The sequence below is a fragment of the Acyrthosiphon pisum genome, chromosome A1, assembly GCF_005508785.2.
Source record: "Acyrthosiphon pisum isolate AL4f chromosome A1, pea_aphid_22Mar2018_4r6ur, whole genome shotgun sequence".
NCBI lineage: Eukaryota > Metazoa > Arthropoda > Insecta > Hemiptera > Aphididae > Acyrthosiphon > Acyrthosiphon pisum.
This window is the reverse complement of record NC_042494.1, coordinates 74,599,001-74,617,706: the sequence shown is the minus strand read 5'-3', so window position 1 is coordinate 74,617,706 and position 18,706 is coordinate 74,599,001. Positions and strand designations below refer to the sequence as shown.

The following is an 18,706-nucleotide window of genomic DNA, read 5'->3' as shown; positions in this document are numbered from 1 at the left end:
AAAAACACATCATTGTAAAATTAATACATTCATCGTTCCACTCAGAATCTAAAATTAAAGTTAAAAGATACCTTAATTTTTTTTAAGTTAATTAGAAAACGAAAGCATTACTTAACTAGTTACTTTTTTTCATATACAATTTATAATATTATATACCTGCCTTTTTTTTTAACAAATAACAAATTATTATTAATTCAATAAATATCTTATAATCATTAAATAAATGTATGTAGGGGGACGCAGGTGGCCGAGCGGTTTAAGGCGTCGGTTGCGGCGCTGCCGTCGCTGGTTCGATTCTCGGCCACTGGGCGGCATTTTTCTTCGGGCAAGTCACGGTGTCCGGAGAACAAGTGCCGCCATCCCACACCCGGGCATGACAGATACCTACGGGTGCCCAAATCGAAAATTCTGCCAAAACCAACACCCACGTGTAGAACAAACTATAGTTCCCTCCCCTACAGTACCACAGGCTAATAACCTTAGCAGTTGAAGCCTTAACCTAAAAAAAAAAAAATGTATGTACTAAAATAGTAAAATGGAGGTACTTTTATACCAACTTTAATTAATGATGAAATCTACATTAAATTATTTTTATGTATTTGCTTACGTAATAGTTCACAACTATATTAAACTAGCTGAACCCGTGCACTTCGTTGCCCATTAAGTGTACCAACTATATGTGACTCAAACTTTGTTCAAATCGTTATTTAATATTCGGTGTATGGTTTCAAAATTAATCTTAACTTTTCCGTTGCCCGGAATAAAAATTCTGATTCACAGCAGTACATTATCAGGTAGGCAATCTACCTGCGGTAGATCGCGGACCCCGTGCTGTATGTACGTTAGTGTATGATTTAACTCTAAAGTATCAACGTTATACCAAGTTTGTCGTATTCTACCTATGGTGGCCTGATATAATCAATTAATAGATAATAGAAATCAACAAAACCAATAGCAACCAATATATAAAACACTGTTGCGCCACTGTTGTATTCTTTACATCCAGATTTCCTACTTTTCCGGTAGATTTTCCTAAATTTTTATTTCGTAAAAACCTTCTCCTGGCAATTACGAACATCTTAAAAAAATTTGAGCCAAATCGGACCAGCCGTTCTCAATTGATGAATTGTTATACATTTTGTCTCCATTTTTATATATATAATATATATTATAATAATACAATTCATTATCAGAATATTTTTATTTCGTTACACATTTCCGCAGAATACAGAAAGCAATATAAAATCAATAAGATTGTGAAAAATAATTTTAATCCACAGTGTACACGTCATTACACACACAGCCGACAGACTATTTGTTTATGATTAAATGTCCACTGTTAAAATCTATAAATTATAGTCACAGTCTTTGCTGGAGAATTTCAAACTTTGTTTTCTATACTTATTACCGCCCGGACATGGGTGGCTTATTTAAAAATAAAAACTTAACCGCGACCCGCAGTGTTGTTAAATAGCTTATGTTCATATTCAGTAAATTTTAGTAAATACGATGAACTACGCTACCACTACGGGTTTGCAATATTTACACCGAAGGGCCAAGTTATCGCTTTAAGTCCACGAATGAAATATAATAATAAGTAATATTTAATAATATGAATAATGAGTATACAGACGTGTATACAGGGGTTAAAGAAAATTCCAGAGGGGACTAATGTCTCCATATAGTTTTAAGCGTTCCATATATAATTTTATGTATAATTTCTAATGTATAAAACCCTATAATTTGTTAAACCTGGCCTCCCACTTTAGCCTCTGCGTGTATAGGATATTGAAAGCAAATAGTTATATTTTTCTTTTATTAATGACGTGGTTACCCCTGTTCCCTATAACATTGATGTTTACAAGTTAGTTAAATAATATGCATATTTTGTGAATATTCAATATTATAATAACTATTATTGTAAATTATTATTTAATATTTTGGATTTTTGTTAATTTTTCTATAAAATATAGTTTTAAAAAATTGAATATATTTTTAATTCGTAGTTAATGAATAAAATTAACTTAACGTGTCAATAAAATGAATTAGCTCATAAGTTACTGTATAACATGGAAAAAACGAACCTCGTTAAGTTGGAAGTTACTTCTAAAAAAAAAGTAACTCGTTATTCAACTTAGTTAAAAGTTACTTAACTTTAACTTTTTAACTAGTTAATGCCCAGCCTTGCGGCGGAATAACTCTAGACACTTGAAGAGTTCACAAAATATTAACATGATTATTTTCCATACCAATAAATTATTAAAAATATATTGATTTTTTTTGGCTGGTATTGAAAAATTTTCGATTTTTTTATTAAAATTTTTTTTTAAAAATAACTTTTCGCATGGACTTCAAAATAATACAAGTTTTTCATAAGTTGTTATCGTGTAATAATTATGTGCCAACAGAGAGGTGCACGTGTTTATAAAACAATAGAACTCACTCCACCACGCTGTATAGTTGATCTTATAACGGCGTAGCGTTGCGAAACACACATCGCCAAAGCACAGTGTATGTGGTTCACATTTTGAACAGTGCTGTATAACTGTGAACAGATGTTTGGGGAACCAATGAGAAATCGGCTGCGCGTAACGGACGCTAATCGGTCCACCGCCTGGTCATGTTCTTATTCCGCGCCGAGTATACACGGGTACCCGTGTTTTTACGCAAGACCGGGTTAAAGCCCGTGGAATAAAAATACCCGTGTATACCCGTGTATTTAAATACCCGTGAGCTAAAATACTCATATATTTACAACTCAAATACAATTGTATTTCAGTACTTTGCAGTTCTTACTTAACGATTTCTCCACTTTCTGAACTCAATATGACAGAGCATATCATATCATATTGTATTTTTTAAGCAAAACTTTTAAATATCATAACATACCTAAATAATAGGTAGGTAAGTAATCGAGGGCTATACAATTTTTATTATTAATAAATAACCAATTATTTGAATATACATAACGTAACATAAAGTATTTTTGAATTCTGAATTAATATGCAATATACGCGGGTATTATACACGGGTATTAAAAACACGGGCTTTAATATAATTTTTACCCGCTTGCCCGGGCTCCGTGTACCCGTGTATTCTATTACCCGTTCACAACCACGACCCCTAGTTTATATATTAAATAATTAATAATAATTAATAATGTCGTCTGTAATCTTTTCATCCTCATTTTAGTATTCAGACAAATGGTATGATGTCAACTTTAATTTTGAATAGGTACTTACTCAATCCGATAGTTGATGAACATAATACCTAGGTAATTGATACATTTAATGGATTAATACCAAATTGGCAATTACCAATAATGTTCCATTTGAACCATTGGCATAGTATTATATCGTAACACTTATATCGATGATATCATAGACATAAGTACACATAATAACACCTTGGATGTTATGTCTATGCCCTATGATAATAATAATAACAATAATAACAACATAACATTATTATTCTATCTACGGAGTAAGGAAATATCAATATACATTCTCTTCTATGAAATCACCAACGCATATTTCTATCTCTCCCAAGTCTCAATCGATATACAGTTGTCGTGTAATAATATAATATGGTCAAGAGGGGTGGATTTCGCGGTCCGTGGTTATTATGTCTGTATTTATGTATGCGGTTACCACCCATCGTCATTTCGTACCCGTCGATACCGGAGATTGTGTATGACCGCGGTTATCTGTCACTTGTGGTCGTGGTCGCACCCACCCACCTACCGACATACAATAATTGCTCATCCCTAGTCGATTCCATCGTGAACGTGTTCGGCGGTCACCGTCGTACTATAGAGTGCGTAGGTATAATAGAAAATTGTGCGGCCGCAGAACTGTCAAACACTCTGACCGTGTCATTTTTGTGTCGTCCATTTTTTCTCACCGTAATTCTTCTTTTCCGGGCGGGTAGGTACACGCACCATATAAATACAGGGCGTTTCATAAAGAATGCATCGATTTAATTCTTTATGTAACTCTTTATTGAAAAATATAACGTCCCCAAAAATATATTCAATGTGGGACCATCGCGGTAAGCGCAACTAGAGACATTTTTCTGTGGTGGCGAGGGAGGGGGGCTTGAATTGTATCAGCAGAGAACAGACCCTGAAAATTTATATTTGAAACTAAAATATTATATAAAAACGCCGGGGGCTATGAATAAAACTGAGGGGTCTATGATGGCCACCACCCGTCTTATTACACGAACAATATCAAGGCAGTATTCGAATTCCTTCGCACCGTAAGTTCGCAGCTTCTTTAATCGCCACTATATCCACAACCACAGGAAAGGTTTTGCGGGTAACCTGCAGGACCAGCACGAGCGTCTCCATTCTTAGCCTCCAAAACGACCAGACCTCATACCATCCATCTTTATTCTGTGGAGGGCTCTGTGAAAAATAAAGCATCTGTTCCGCCGATGGTAGGTCGATGAATTCTTTTTGAAACGCCCTGTATAATCCCAGGAATGGTGAATACTCCTATATGAACAAGAATTCGACGTAACAGCACTTACGCGTATGAATGATGTTTATTTTCGAATCACAAAAATTTAGAAACTAGAAAAAAACACGCCTATAGCAATGGTTCGACACCGGTCATGGGTTAGAAGCCGCGGAGTTTTACTGGTTTGACTATTATTACATAATTCGGTCGGTAAATATTTTCGCTAAAACGCTAATAAAAAAGGTTCAATTATTTTCTTTTTTTGAACCTTTACTCAAGTACGATATAATATTACAGAGGCTTATATAGGTTTTAATTTTGGGTGGTGGGGTGGGGGGCGGGTACATAGTTATATTACCTAGTGTAATCCGATGCTTTACGATTATTTGCATGTATAATATATGTATGTTAAATATAGTATACAAATACCAACCAGAATTAAAACAATATTATTATATCAAGTAGGTATATACCTAGGTAGAAGGTATTAATATACCTATTATTTTGTAATTTTATAAATTATAATCAACTATACTTATTACAAGATGTCAGCTCACTATTTTATCTTGCTTTCTGTTTCTGACCCACTTGCGTCGATCACAACAAATTGAAAATTTGAGTTTAACAGAAGCACATCTAATCTTGTATTCTTGTGCATTTGTTAGATTTTAATATTAGATTGAACTCGCCTTTTATATAACTTAAAGGTGAGGTTATTATATAAGCATCAGGACACTTCATAGGCTTATAACGATTGGTACTTTTATTATTTTAACAAGAGTTAAGAGATTTTAAAATTATAATATTTTACACATACTTACAACACTTACCAACAATAACAATAATGTGAAGTCATTACTCATTTGGTGAAAGGAAAATCGTCATATTACAATGCACGGGTTGCAAAATGTATCATTGATATTTGATAAGCACATAACAGAGACCTAACCTTTACAGAATTATTAATATTGTTGTTATCCATTATATATAATTTATAATATTATGTATATCATGTTTTTTTTAGAAGAGCGTCCGTTCGTGGTGTAACGTTATTGCTACACTGAAATTATTATATTATGAACTATCAAAATATATATCCTATATATAGGTAGGTTCATACCTCCATTTTTAATCAATAAAATTAACTTAATAATAATAACAATACATTATTTTAAACAGTATTTTCAATACTTCAAATAAGCCGTGTCAATCCAATCCAATGAGCTTATTTTGTAATTTCACGCAACTATAGGGGTTATAGATATTTAATATCGAGTGGGCGTATTTGTACTACTCACCACACACCATTTTGGGCCCTGTGGCTGGTAATCCTGGTCCTCGTAATTCGGAAGGCTCAGCAAAATCGAATATCATAAATTCCAATCATATTTTAATATCATTCAATAATATGTGAATAGTATATGATATTTTATTACCAACTGGCCCATGTATCTATAATACAGCACTGGTATCGGACCTGTGCCGAAATTCGTATAAAATACGTGTAAAAAAAATTTATTTTAGATCTGTCTTTGGCTGGATTTTTTAGATTATCTTCCTGTAAAAAGCACTATCAGAATTTCGGGAGATTTAGGACAATTCGAGGACATCTGCTGGGCAGAGGTGCACATGCATTGCGGCCTGCAGGGCATAAATACGTACACACTGACGCTCTCAATATTGTAGTCAGGATAATTTAAGTATTCGCGTTTAAACTTTACTACTTTTTAGACTTTTAAGTTCTGCTCTGTCAACTATATATTGTAAAGGGGAATTGGGTGAGAAACTAACTTTTTTTTAACCTATTTTCACTTACCAAACATTAATTACATAAGAATAATGTATTATTCTAAATTGTAATTTTTATTTTCCGTGTGCGTAATAATAAGTGATTATATAATCACTTTAATACCTATATATATCAGTTCTACGGCTTATATATCAATGTATTTGCATTTTTTTTCTGGAATGCTTGACACAATGCTTGCCAAGGTACAAATGTGTTTTAAGTATCATACTATAGCATATATGCTAACAGTGAACTTTTTTTTCAAGGGCCTTTAAAACCGAGCTTTATGTACCATTAGAAAAAAATTATAATATAATTTACAATATTATTTGTATACGTTATTATTTGTTATGAACTATTTATGATAAGTACTTATTGCACTAATAAGACGTTACTAAAATTATTTATGGTAGACAGTAGTCAGTAGTCACAATCCTACATCAAGGAGATCCGTTTCTCCGATCTTATTTGTGTGTAAATTAGAAAATAGACATGACGTGTACTCTTATATACTTTGTAATATACATACACATTGGATTTAAGGTGTGTTTTTCGCACGTAGAACAGCGCATATTAATTATTCCGAATGGTACTTCAGAAAGAACAATATTTTCAAAAATATTCTGTAATAGTTAACTTGTGTAATAATATGATAGACTAGCGGTCTCACCCGGCGTTGCTCGGGGAAAGTAACCTCAGGTGAAACCCGATACTTGCCAATATTAAAAATATAATATAAATATAAGTCCAAGGATTCAAAACGCATTCATTTTATAAATATTATGTGTTTTCACAATTTGCAGTGTGCAGTTTTTTTAGTTGGAAATCTTATATGGTACGCTGTATAGGTGTATCTCAATTTTAGTGTACCTAGGTTTGCGTCAGTATATATATAGCTTTGTGAAATTATTTTTACCTAGATGGGCAACTTTTGTGACATATCTAAAAACAATCTCTGCGATTTTCGTCAATTTCAATTGAGTATTGATATCGCTGTTTTGTCAAAACTTGTACCTACCATAACGATATTTTATATTCATGACAATAATTTAATTATGTTTTAATTAATGTAACTTCCTCCCACAAAATGTTAATGGCCATAATCAGTGTTGTGCTTTAGATAATTTTATCTAAATATTTTATCTAGATAAAAATTATAGCCATCTAGATAAATTTATCTAGATAATTCACAAAATACATAGCTAATAATTAGTAATAACTATTTTACAATATTATCATTCAATATAAAATAGGTTGCAAAAATTGGTTCTAAAATAGTTTTACATAGCATTTGTTAGTAATTATGAATAATGCACAGATATAAACTACTATTATAGTATATTATAACTGTTGAATAATGATGATTTATTATGTCAATATGCATAGGAGATGCGAATTATTTGTATAATTTTATAATAAGAAAGGGAAGTCTCATGCCCGTATACGATTTATGATTTTACGAACGCCGAAAGAGCCTTTACAAAAATTAAAACTAGAGATACCCCTCCATACATAGAGTATACTCTATGCCACCATAGGTCCTACGGGTAAACAGGGTTTAACATCATGTTGGTTTACGGGCTCGTTCCCTATGTTCAGACTTCAGATCATAGGTAAACGTAAACAGAATATTATAGAATATTATATTATTATATTATATAAAAATATATTTAAATATATATATATTATTCATATATTCTGTGTTAAAACTATGGAATATAGCATTTGTGTAACATACCAGTAAAAAGGGAAATGGTAACTTTGTACTGATATAGTTATATGTTATTCAACATTTCTTTAAATTTACTAAATAATTTAATAAATATTTATTAGGCTTAAATTTTAAATGTATAACTATTTAATAAGAATTACAATTACACTATAGTTTCTACAGTACAAATTAAGTAAATTTGATATGTCAATTATTAGAGCCTGGGTCTTAAGTTTTCACCAAGTGTACGTAATTTTATGTTTCATGGGAGTGAAAATAAAGACTTCATTAAATACAGGTGCGTTTCACAAAATAACTTTTTTTTTGCATTATTCAGAATCTTTTTTTATGTTTGGGATAATATGATGTTACCAACTTATCTTTAGCATGCTTGGAATATTGTATAATTATGTAAATATTGTAATAAAAATACAAATTTATTTTAATTTTCAATTATTAGTATAAATTTAAATTTTGAGGTAATACCTTATTATAAATATCTAGATAAAAATTATTTCATATATCTAGATAAATTCAATTTCTACAGTATCTATCTATATCTAGATAATTTTAAATTCAGATATCTTAACTATATCTAGATAATTTTTTTTATCTAAGCACAACACTGGCCATAATTGCCTATGTTTTAGACTAATAATAATAAAAAAAAATAACCAAGTATGTAATTCATAAATTGGTAGACAATTTTTTGTTGTTGTTTTGTCTACTGAAATAAATGTTTTTTAATGCTTTGAGTTAAAAACTCAACTACACAATTAAGGTAAACATATACCATAGCATCTGTCACAATAATTCATATCACTGCATACGATTACAGCATACGACAAAGGTGGTTCTGATAGTATTTATTTTCTTGAGCTCCTACGCACGTACAAAGTGATCGTTTACAATGAATTAAATATTTTATACTTTTTATTGTCGGCACGACGTGGTGCACTAATCAAAACAGGTATCGTATAAAAAATAAATAAGTACCTACATTTTTATAAGTTCATTCTACGTCAAAATGATGCAGTTCTAATGATATTATATAAAACTATTATAATAACGAAAATCTGATTGGGCCGGGTAATAAGACTAAACGTATTCACTCCGTTGTTGAGCTATTGTAAACCCGCAAATTTGCCGTCGTTTGTTACAACTGAACTGTAGTTGGTTTAACTATTATTGGTGGCGTAAGGCGTTCCACTCAGAAGCCGTTCGAATGTAACCACCACGTCGATGTACCGTTATTGCCTATATACCACGCCGACTAACGTTTGTATAAATTATATATATTACTTGTGGTGAAAAGGTACGAACGGAAATGTAGTAACGTGCAGTAACAGCAACCAAATAGTTTTCTAAGCAGTCCTATAACAACTATACTATAGCAGTATAGCATTCGGAGTGCATGTTTTAGAATGTTGGAGGATTTGATAGACATTTTCTCGCTAGTGACGATATTTTCATATTATATTTATCGTACTTATTATTTTAATACAAAATATTCAAACACATCACTATAATACAAGATAAATGTATTTTTTTGTTTTCGAAAATGTTTTGTGTATTATTAAACAGATTAATTATAATTGTTGTTACCTTTTCAAAATATTTTAAATACTGAGCAAATGAACAATGTACAATATAATAATAATAATAATAATAATGATAATAATAATACGACCTATCACGACGAAACCATGAAAACGAATTTGTTTATACATGTGCACGATGACTGTAATTTGACAACGTAAAAATGGTATTTTGTAATTAGATTTTGTCAGACGAGCATATAGTTTTGAGTTATTCAACGTACACGTGACTTTACACAGACGACTTTCGATATATCAACATATTTTTTTTAAAATACATAAAAATAAAACATCATCGCCCCTAAAATACTTTTCCCTAGCACAACGACTGTGATGGACAACGACAATAGCAACTCTTTATACTGTGGAAATCGTTGTGGTTCCGGCCGACTGATGTTCCGAACTGAACCGCAGGGATGCGGCTGTCGTCAAGACAATATTTGGGAATCGAATGGACACGATTTAAACTGCAGAGAGTAACTTATCTATATTATATAATTTAATAATATTAATAAACTTAGTGCGTGATGCTAAATGTTTATAAAAATTATTTTTTCAAAATGTTTGAAATATAATAATAATAATTTAAAATCGAAACCCATAAGTGTAAGCGTGTTTAATACGTGTTCCTGAATGCGAAAATCTATTTAATATAATGTAATATATGTATATATTATCGAGAACGCATGAACTAACAATATGCATTCCAACAGAGATCTTTTCTTTTTTTTTTTTGTAAGAATTTCGTAACGAGACGATTTTTTAAGATGGGTTTCACGTGGGGAGGCGTTTTATGGCCAAAAATGCATAGTAATAATATATACTGCTGTTGATGTCATGCCAACGATATTATTCGAGGGTAGGTTCACCCGAGAATAATCGCTCCACGGGAATGCGGCTATGTAGGGCTCGGGGTGTGACAATGCTCTCGTCTTACCCCTCAGCACTCTTTCAGTCTGGTTCCTTAATCGCATCGGTTCGAAAATAATCAGAATATGTGTTATATAGTGTGATATTAGTTTATAATATTATCACACTGCTGATATTTTAAGCTTACTGTCGTGTTTTTAAACGTAATGTTATAACAAAATTTCGTGCATAATACTTTATACCAGTATTACTAGTATTTACTAAGTAGGTATGCTCGTATTATAATAAGTGCCTGAAGGTCTGTGTGTAACACGAGCACAAATATTTCCAAGCACTCGTTTAACTATTTGCACTGCATAGTAAGTTTTCCCCGTATCTCTCAAGGGTTTTCGTCGAAGATTTTTTGATTTTACGGTTTTCTTGGATCTTGCGGCGCCACATAACCCACCAGGTGCATTCCGCAGGCTTCTATTACGACTTTTTATTTTCTATTTTTTAATCTCAACCATGGTCGCGTACTGCATTACGCTATTATTATTACCATAATTACTACTGCGTTATAGTATTCCGTCTTTTTGATAATACTATTATTATGTTATTTGTGGCTAATATTTTATCCATTGTAAATTACCGCCCGTGCGTCCTCTCGACAACGTTCGGGACGTTTTGCCGCAAATAAAAAACAAATAATAATCAGCCGGTGGGTACGTGTTATCATTGGACAGGAACACCGGAGGGCCGAGTCGCGTCCACACCACGAACAACCACGGGCATCCCCGGAGCGTCGGCGCCAGTGGCGACTCGGACCCGGCGCCAGTGGAGTCGCGACCCTCCGCGCCCGAGCCCAGCAAAGTGCTCCTCGTGCACGGGCTGGACCGCGTGCCCGTCAACTGTGACCGGGTGTTCAACCTGTTCTGCCTGTATGGGAACGTGACAACGGTGAAGATCCTGAGGGACGACAAGGTGCTCGTTGAGCTGGAGGACGCGGAAGCCGCCAGACGGTGCGTGTCCAACTTGCACATGCTCCAGCTGGATGACGAGGTCCACATGAAAGTCAAGTGAGTCCACGCGATAGTGTCCCTATTTGGGCGCACGACGCTCGTGAGGGTATAGAGGTACGCCGCGGGTTCTGGGCGATTGAAAGTCTTGACTGCGGTGGACTATGATATTATAGTTATTGTATGCGGGGAAATAAAATATTGTGGTAAAACGATCACGCCGTATAGTGCATATTGTACCTGGTGATTCTTTTATCATTCAACACTCATTATTTCAAAATGTATAATAAATGTATTGAAAAAAATTATTTACATACCTAGTTTTACTAGTCGTTAAAATACAACATTTAAAAATATAATTTTATAATAACAATTTGAAACTATGTAAAAAAAATATTTCAAAATCATTAATAATTTTCGAATAATTATTGCGTCCTTCATTAAATGAATCACTTGGTATCATATTACTATAGTCACAGCTGAAGAGATTATAATATTATAGTTATCATATAATATTATTATGGTCACAGTTGTAGTAATTATCATTCTTTATTCAACTGCGTTCGTATTCCAAGTTCCAGCGCCGCTTATTCGCTCCTAACATTAAATTCTGACCTTACGCTATAAGTAGGTAATGATGTGACAAATCCATTGAATCGCCTCGTCGCCGCGATTGCCAAGTCATATAATACTTAACTGTACTCTGTAGTATTATTAACTGTTATATTATGCGTCTTTTTAAACTATATAATACACGGCCATCACTGGTCGACCGTTTTCTGATTTACTGTTTCGACCTTTTTAGGTATTCCAAGCATAATTTTATCCACGATCAAGTCAATTTCAACAAACTGGCTGACGGTACGCCTGCTCAAAAAGTTTACTTGTCGAGCACATTGAACAGATTTATCCCAAACGTATTGAGTCCGGACAAACGTCGTATCGCAGCCCCGTCCAAAGTAAGCGAACGTTGAATTACATATATTTTGAAAGGTGTAAAAATTGTACAGCTAATCGTTGCTATACTTATAAATAAATTTCAAAGCCGCAACATACAATGCATGATAATAATATTGTTCTAAAAATATTTAAGCGATCTAAGGTCATAATACATTATTATCTATTGTACTCTAATGATATGAGATATTTACAAAGTACGTAAGTAATATTATTGCATTTTTTACACATCTAATAATTAATATAAAATATTTTTTTCTCTGAATAAAAACGTCTAGAGTAGTACTAGTAGTAGTTGCATTTCTGAATTATATCGTCGGTTTTTATATTCAGATTTTTGTTTTTCAGATTTTACATTTTTTTAACGCGCCGACAGACGTTTGCGGCATAGCAGTTCACAAAGCCGTATCGGACGCCCTTTGTCGTACGGACGCAATACGTTCCATAACTATCCGTATGCATTATTGTCGGGTTTCGAACGTTTCGCACCACTGATTTAACGTTTTTCTTAATATATCGTTTTCAGTCCCCAAAAAACCGAAAGCCAAGTGTTCGACGGGTTTGATCGAATTGAAGAGTATGGCGCTGGCGGCGAGGACCGTATTACTTTCGAACCACATGACGATTGAATCGACAGGTGAATATGTATAGTAATATATTATATTTAATACAATATATGTATAAAATATCTAACGACAGTTGATAGAATGTTATTGGTATTGTATTGTAGAACAGAGTAGGGTTTAAGGGGTAGGGGGAAATAACTAGGAACGTAATGTTACAGGTAATACTACCAAGTAAAAAAAAATCATTTAATAAAATGTACTTGTCTTGTTTTAGTTTGTAATTCAGTATTTGTATTTGACTTGTTGTCACACCGTCCTTTATATTTCGGTTGAAATCTGGGTAATATCTGACTTGTCAAAGTCGTAATCTACATCTATAATAACTTTTTAGTTTTGTTTTCTCGCGGTTTCATTCGTCACAATTTTTCATCTCGTGATCTGCCGTAGAAATGGATATACAACAGGGGTGATGAGGAGTGAACCGCACGGTCTTTGATAAATGACTTTACAAGGCGTAGCGAGGGGGTTAGTGATGCGATCCGGCTCGTCACTCGCGTATGCCTAAAATAATACGTTTGTATTCGGCCAAAACCGTTTGCAGTGTCCAGATTTCCGTTTTTGACGAAACTGTGTTTTTCGAAATGGTCCGAGATCGAGGAGAAAGCGGGTGACATGGCGACGTTGCGGTTCTGCTCGGTGCCACGCACGCCGTGGCTGCTGCACAAGTCCGAACACGGTGTACCGACGACGGAGTTTCCGATTTCATGTACGACCGTGGTGAATGGCTGTGGCGGCGGCGATTGTGCGTGGACCTTGTGGGTGCTAAACGGCGCTCAGAAGCAGTGGCCACACCAAGAGCGGGAGAGGAAGGAGCCGGAACCGGAAACGGAGCGGGAGCAAGTGAGGCCGCTACCACGGGTGGAGGAAGAGGAGGAGTCATCGGAGTCAGCGGTCGGGACGGACACAGAAATCGTCCGCAACCAGCCGCACGCGTGTACGTCGGACCCGATGGACCACCGCGAACCGACTGTCGCCGACGACGACTCCGTGGTCGTGGACCTCATCGGCATGTTGAGGAACTGTCTGTGTGACATCAGCAACGACCGGGGAGACGTCTTGTGCGGTGCGGCGGCGATGCGGACCGAACACGATAACGCCGACGTCGCCGTCGCTGCCGCCGACGCCGCGAGTCAAACGGGCCCGCTGGGTGACGCCTAACGAAGGCGTCCGACAGGATATTTTCGACCAACTGTTTTTATTACATACTATAATTGTATTACTTTTCCGCTATTTTTTTTTATTCAGAGGACGCGACTTCAAGCTTTATTATACAACCCCGCGGCACGCTCCGTAAAAAATAACTCGCTCCAACACGATGTGGTAACATTATAATATAATATAATTACTAAATATTATATATAGTTATTAGTACTGACATAAAATCATGATTTAATAATAAAGTCGCACTTTATTCGTGGAAAATCTACCGACAGAGATGTCTTATTTGGACGGTGACCGGCAACTGCAAATCGCCCGATCTTGTTGACGAAAAATGTGTTTGTGAATTTGTGACGATTGACCGTAGGCACTCTCGAACTTGTGTGCCGGCCATTCACCTCGTGATTTTTTAAAGGGCTGATGTCGGATCGTTTCGAAAAATACGATATACAAACGGAAAGTCGAATGTTGTCCAATTGATGATTTGTTTCGATTTTTGACGTGTGGTACCTGATCGAAAAAAAACCGCACACCGCCCACACAGTTATTCTACACTTTTCCGTCATCAAGCACACGTCATTCGTCCTGAGCCCGTTCGCTGTCAACTTTTCGATTTTATTGTCAAATAAAAACATTTGTATAAATAAAATATCCGTTATGATATTATAGATCAAACTATATTATATATTACATTAGTCGAAAGATTGTAGACGACGAGTACAAATCACTGTCACAGGTTAGGGTTAAGTTAATATGTCTTTTTGGGGAAGTGATGATTAAAGGGTGCTTCTTTTGATAATTATGTCAAAAACGAATAATAATAATATTATTGTTAGGCAGAAAAAACAGTAAGTGTTATAAACTATTTTGACTGTATTCGTGGCGCCATCGGACGGTTTCGTATCTGACTATAGTTTTGGCCTTTGGTCCATTTTCACCGCTAGAATTCGCTTGATGAATAAATAAACGATGGTTTTGATTATAAAATGTATAATATACATATTATGTAACAATATAATATAAACTAAAGACGGTATATGTCTAATAAATTTTAATAACTATAATTATTTAATAATTCAGAAAGATGTTAATATACAATTTGGGAAGAAACAATAATATGTATTCTATCCTAGAAATTGTACACACAAATTTTTATTTTAGTTATTCTTATTAATGTACAATATTTTCCGAGTAACTAGAAAAACATTAGGAGTTTTGTTAAAAAAATTGTTGATGAAATTTTTCAGGGACTTAATCTTAGATAAAAATATATTATTAACTGACGTACCCAATTAAACAAAATAAAACTTTTAAGTACATTCATAATGAGCGAAATTATATGTAGGTAGTCTTACACATTTTCTTTTAAGGATTCAAAGCGTTTAGAACGTGCAGATAGGAGGTAGGTATAATGAAGAATTTTCTGAAAACTTTTAACCGAAGAAGAAAAAGTTAAACAAAACGAATAACCAGAATATTATGTATTATTTGATCAATGAAAGCAAATGTGCATGTGAAAGTACGGTTGTGAGTGCCATTCAAAGTTAGTTAATGAGTTTTTCCTTTTATGGATGAAGGAATCTGCGGGAAAAAAACGCCATTATAATATTATTTCAAAACGCATAAGACATTACATCGAAACTCCGTACTCGTATATGCAGAGTAAAGTCAAACCGGACCAATGAGATTTTCCTTTAAAGACAGTATTTCGGATTACTGAACAAAAGGAAAACCTTATTTGAAATATATATATTATATACCTACATATTCTCGAATCCTAATTAATGTTAAATATAGTTCTGGTCGGATACGAAAAATAATATAAAATAATGAATGAAACCAATTAATAAATATTATGAATTGGTTTATGTTAGGTTATAAAATGCATGCTAGGTAAGTAACCTAGGGTGTTTTTTTTTCATCATCAATATTATGGTTTTCGTAATTTACTCTTACGTATAATAATTGTTCCACACTTGATATTTATACTTGTGATTTGATTCAATTTTTAGTAATGTATTGTATATTATATTTTGACTCTTTGCGATTTAATTTAGGTTTCGTTAATCGTTTTGGTTTTACCACAGTTTAATGTTCATGTATATATAATTTTTTTATTACGTTTTGATTTCATCGTTAAGAATAGGAAACTTATCACACAATCTCTGTGAATAGGTATATCGTCGTGACTGTATAGATCAACTTAAAACAAAACAAACAATTACTCACCGACCCGTTTGTCACACAAGGTTTACAATAGTATTCCTGCAAGTGTCTATTTTAATCGCAATACCGAAATAAACACAATAAGTGTTTATTTTCACAAGTCACACCGTCTGATTAAAAAACGCTCGGACTTGCGCGATAATAACTTTTCGTATCGCTACAGACAGGTATTTCGTCTGTAGACGTCAAATGTAAAACCAATGACCGTGTTGGGTTCGAAATAAAGAGGTAATTGTAAAGTTAGGAAAGAAAAATGTTGTACGTGAAGCTGTGCTTTTGTGTATGACGCGCCCGTGTGAATTAATATTCAATAATTATATGATAGAAACGTGTCATTTGATAATATTATTGCCCGAAACAATATATTATTATTATGACGTCTGATAGACGAGACCATATATTATTATATTAGAGTCGTTGTGTCTGAATAACGATAAAGTTTGTTCTGCGATTGCCAATTGGATTCATGAAAAATCCATATTACGACCTATGATTATACTAGGTACTGCACATAATATTATAATACATTTAATACCCTACCAGTATTCATCAAAACGAATTGGTTAACTCGTAGATACTTAGCACTTCGAAGTTCGATTCTTTATGCCTTACACCATTATAATATTGAACAAATTTATTGTTATCACCGTAAAATATTGATTCGTCTTCAAGACGGGACCTCCGCCTGCGATTTGTATTGATTTCCAAAATTCATAAATATTTTAAGGTTTGTTTCCCATAAAAACTCTTCATCTGATTCGTTAAATTATAATGATAAATAATTAATCTTAATTAGTGAGGGCGTTTTAATCGCGCGGAAACACTGTAATAAAAATTTAATTAAAATCTTATAAAAATGCGAAACAGTGTATTTTTTTTATTTACATACTTTTGCCATCAACGACGACGAGGTCGTTCGACTGATACGATTATAATATTATCTACATTATTTAAGATAATATTAAATCAGTCGGCGGAGATCAGTTTAGTTTATAATACACATTTGATAAGACTACGTGTGCTGACCCGGCTTCTTCTGCGAGGATTTGTCGTGGAGTTTTTGGAAGTTATATTTTGTGTTGTAACCAGTCCTGTAAAGTATTTAAATAAAAGTATTTGAGTAAAAGTATTCAAATACTTTTTTAAGTACCTATTGAATAACTTTTTAAATACTTTCAGCATGAAGTATTTTGAATGGTATTTTAAATACTTTTTTTTGTATTAAATACTTTTTGGTATTGAATACTTTGGTTTTTTATTTCGAACATTTTATTTTTATTCGAAATAGGTAATTGGTTGGAAAAATATTATTTTCAACTACAATAATGGAATAATAATTTTATTTAATATTCTGTATTTCTGTGTTAGCCGAAGCCCAAAGGTTTGTGAAAACTAGATTTCTAAAAAAAGTTATTGAATATTGAATAAAAATATTCCCTTTAAAACTATTAGATAACTATTAAATTACCTACTACCTATGTGTTTATATAACGATAATTAGAAACCCACTTTAAAAACCAAAAGTATTTGAAAAGTATTTCAAATACTTTTTCAAAGTATTTGAGTAGTATTTGACTAGTATCTTAAATACTTAAAAAAATGTATTTGAGTATTTACTCAAGCACTTTTTAAAAGTATTCTTTACAGGACTGGCTGTAACTCGGTATACCGCTGGTATTCGATAAGCTACCAGTTATACCATGAAGAGTGTACCGCATACCGGGCACGGATGTTGATCGTCCTTTGGCCGCAATGTGCCCACATGTCATTCAAAGGCGTAGTTGATCATATAACCTCGTATTTACTGGGTAATGGATATTATGCGAATGGTTTAGAAATACTCACGAGTCACAGCTGTATTGTTATGATAACGATGTAACCGGATGCGAAATGGTTCATAAAATAAGATTGAAAATTAATAACAGTTTTTTATAGACAGAGTATCGACTATTGTCGGCCGATAAATAGTTGAACGTCGAGCCGGTCCTAAATCCGATCGCACATAAGGTACAACACCATTCACATAATTTACTATAAAATCGGCAGTTGGTTTTTTTTCGATTCGGTCGGACCAACCGGTTCGGTTGTATTGTACGTGTGGCATAGATATTATTTAGTATAACTTACACGTTATACTGTGAATGAAGAGTCTGACTATAGTTACCATAGATAATGGTTATTTCCGGTGCTAGATACTGGTTATATTCGATAAAAACGATTTTTTTATCAGCCTATAAACTGCTAATTCCAATATAATTGTTTTATTATTATTATTATTACTATTGACTATTGTAATTACCTATTATTTTG

General features: G+C 33.5%; 1 protein-coding gene across 1 annotated transcript; it reads left to right on the top strand.

The window, feature by feature from the left end:
• The first annotated feature begins 9,641 nt into the window (after nucleotides 1-9,641).
• LOC100571280 lies at nucleotides 9,642-14,233 on the top strand. Its single transcript, XM_003247576.4, has 6 exons — nucleotides 9,642-10,037; nucleotides 11,157-11,489; nucleotides 12,235-12,388; nucleotides 12,735-12,840; nucleotides 12,913-13,023; nucleotides 13,554-14,233. Exons 1-6 carry the CDS (start codon nucleotides 9,895-9,897, stop codon nucleotides 14,168-14,170), a joined length of 1,464 nt encoding a protein of 487 aa, XP_003247624.1. The 5' UTR covers nucleotides 9,642-9,894; the 3' UTR covers nucleotides 14,171-14,233.
• The last annotated feature ends 4,473 nt before the right edge of the window (nucleotides 14,234-18,706 follow it).

Excerpts from the sequence above, each read along its gene's own strand:
- LOC100571280 (XM_003247576.4), top strand. The coding sequence starts at position 9,895 with ATGGACAACGACAATAGCAACTCTTTATACTGTGGAAATCGTTGTGGT. Across the intron at positions 10,038-11,156 it reads CACGATTTAAACTGCAGAGA|GAACACCGGAGGGCCGAGTC; the intron begins GTAACTTATCTA and ends ATCATTGGACAG. Across the intron at positions 12,841-12,912 it reads AATACGTTCCATAACTATCC|TCCCCAAAAAACCGAAAGCC; the intron begins GTATGCATTATT and ends TATCGTTTTCAG.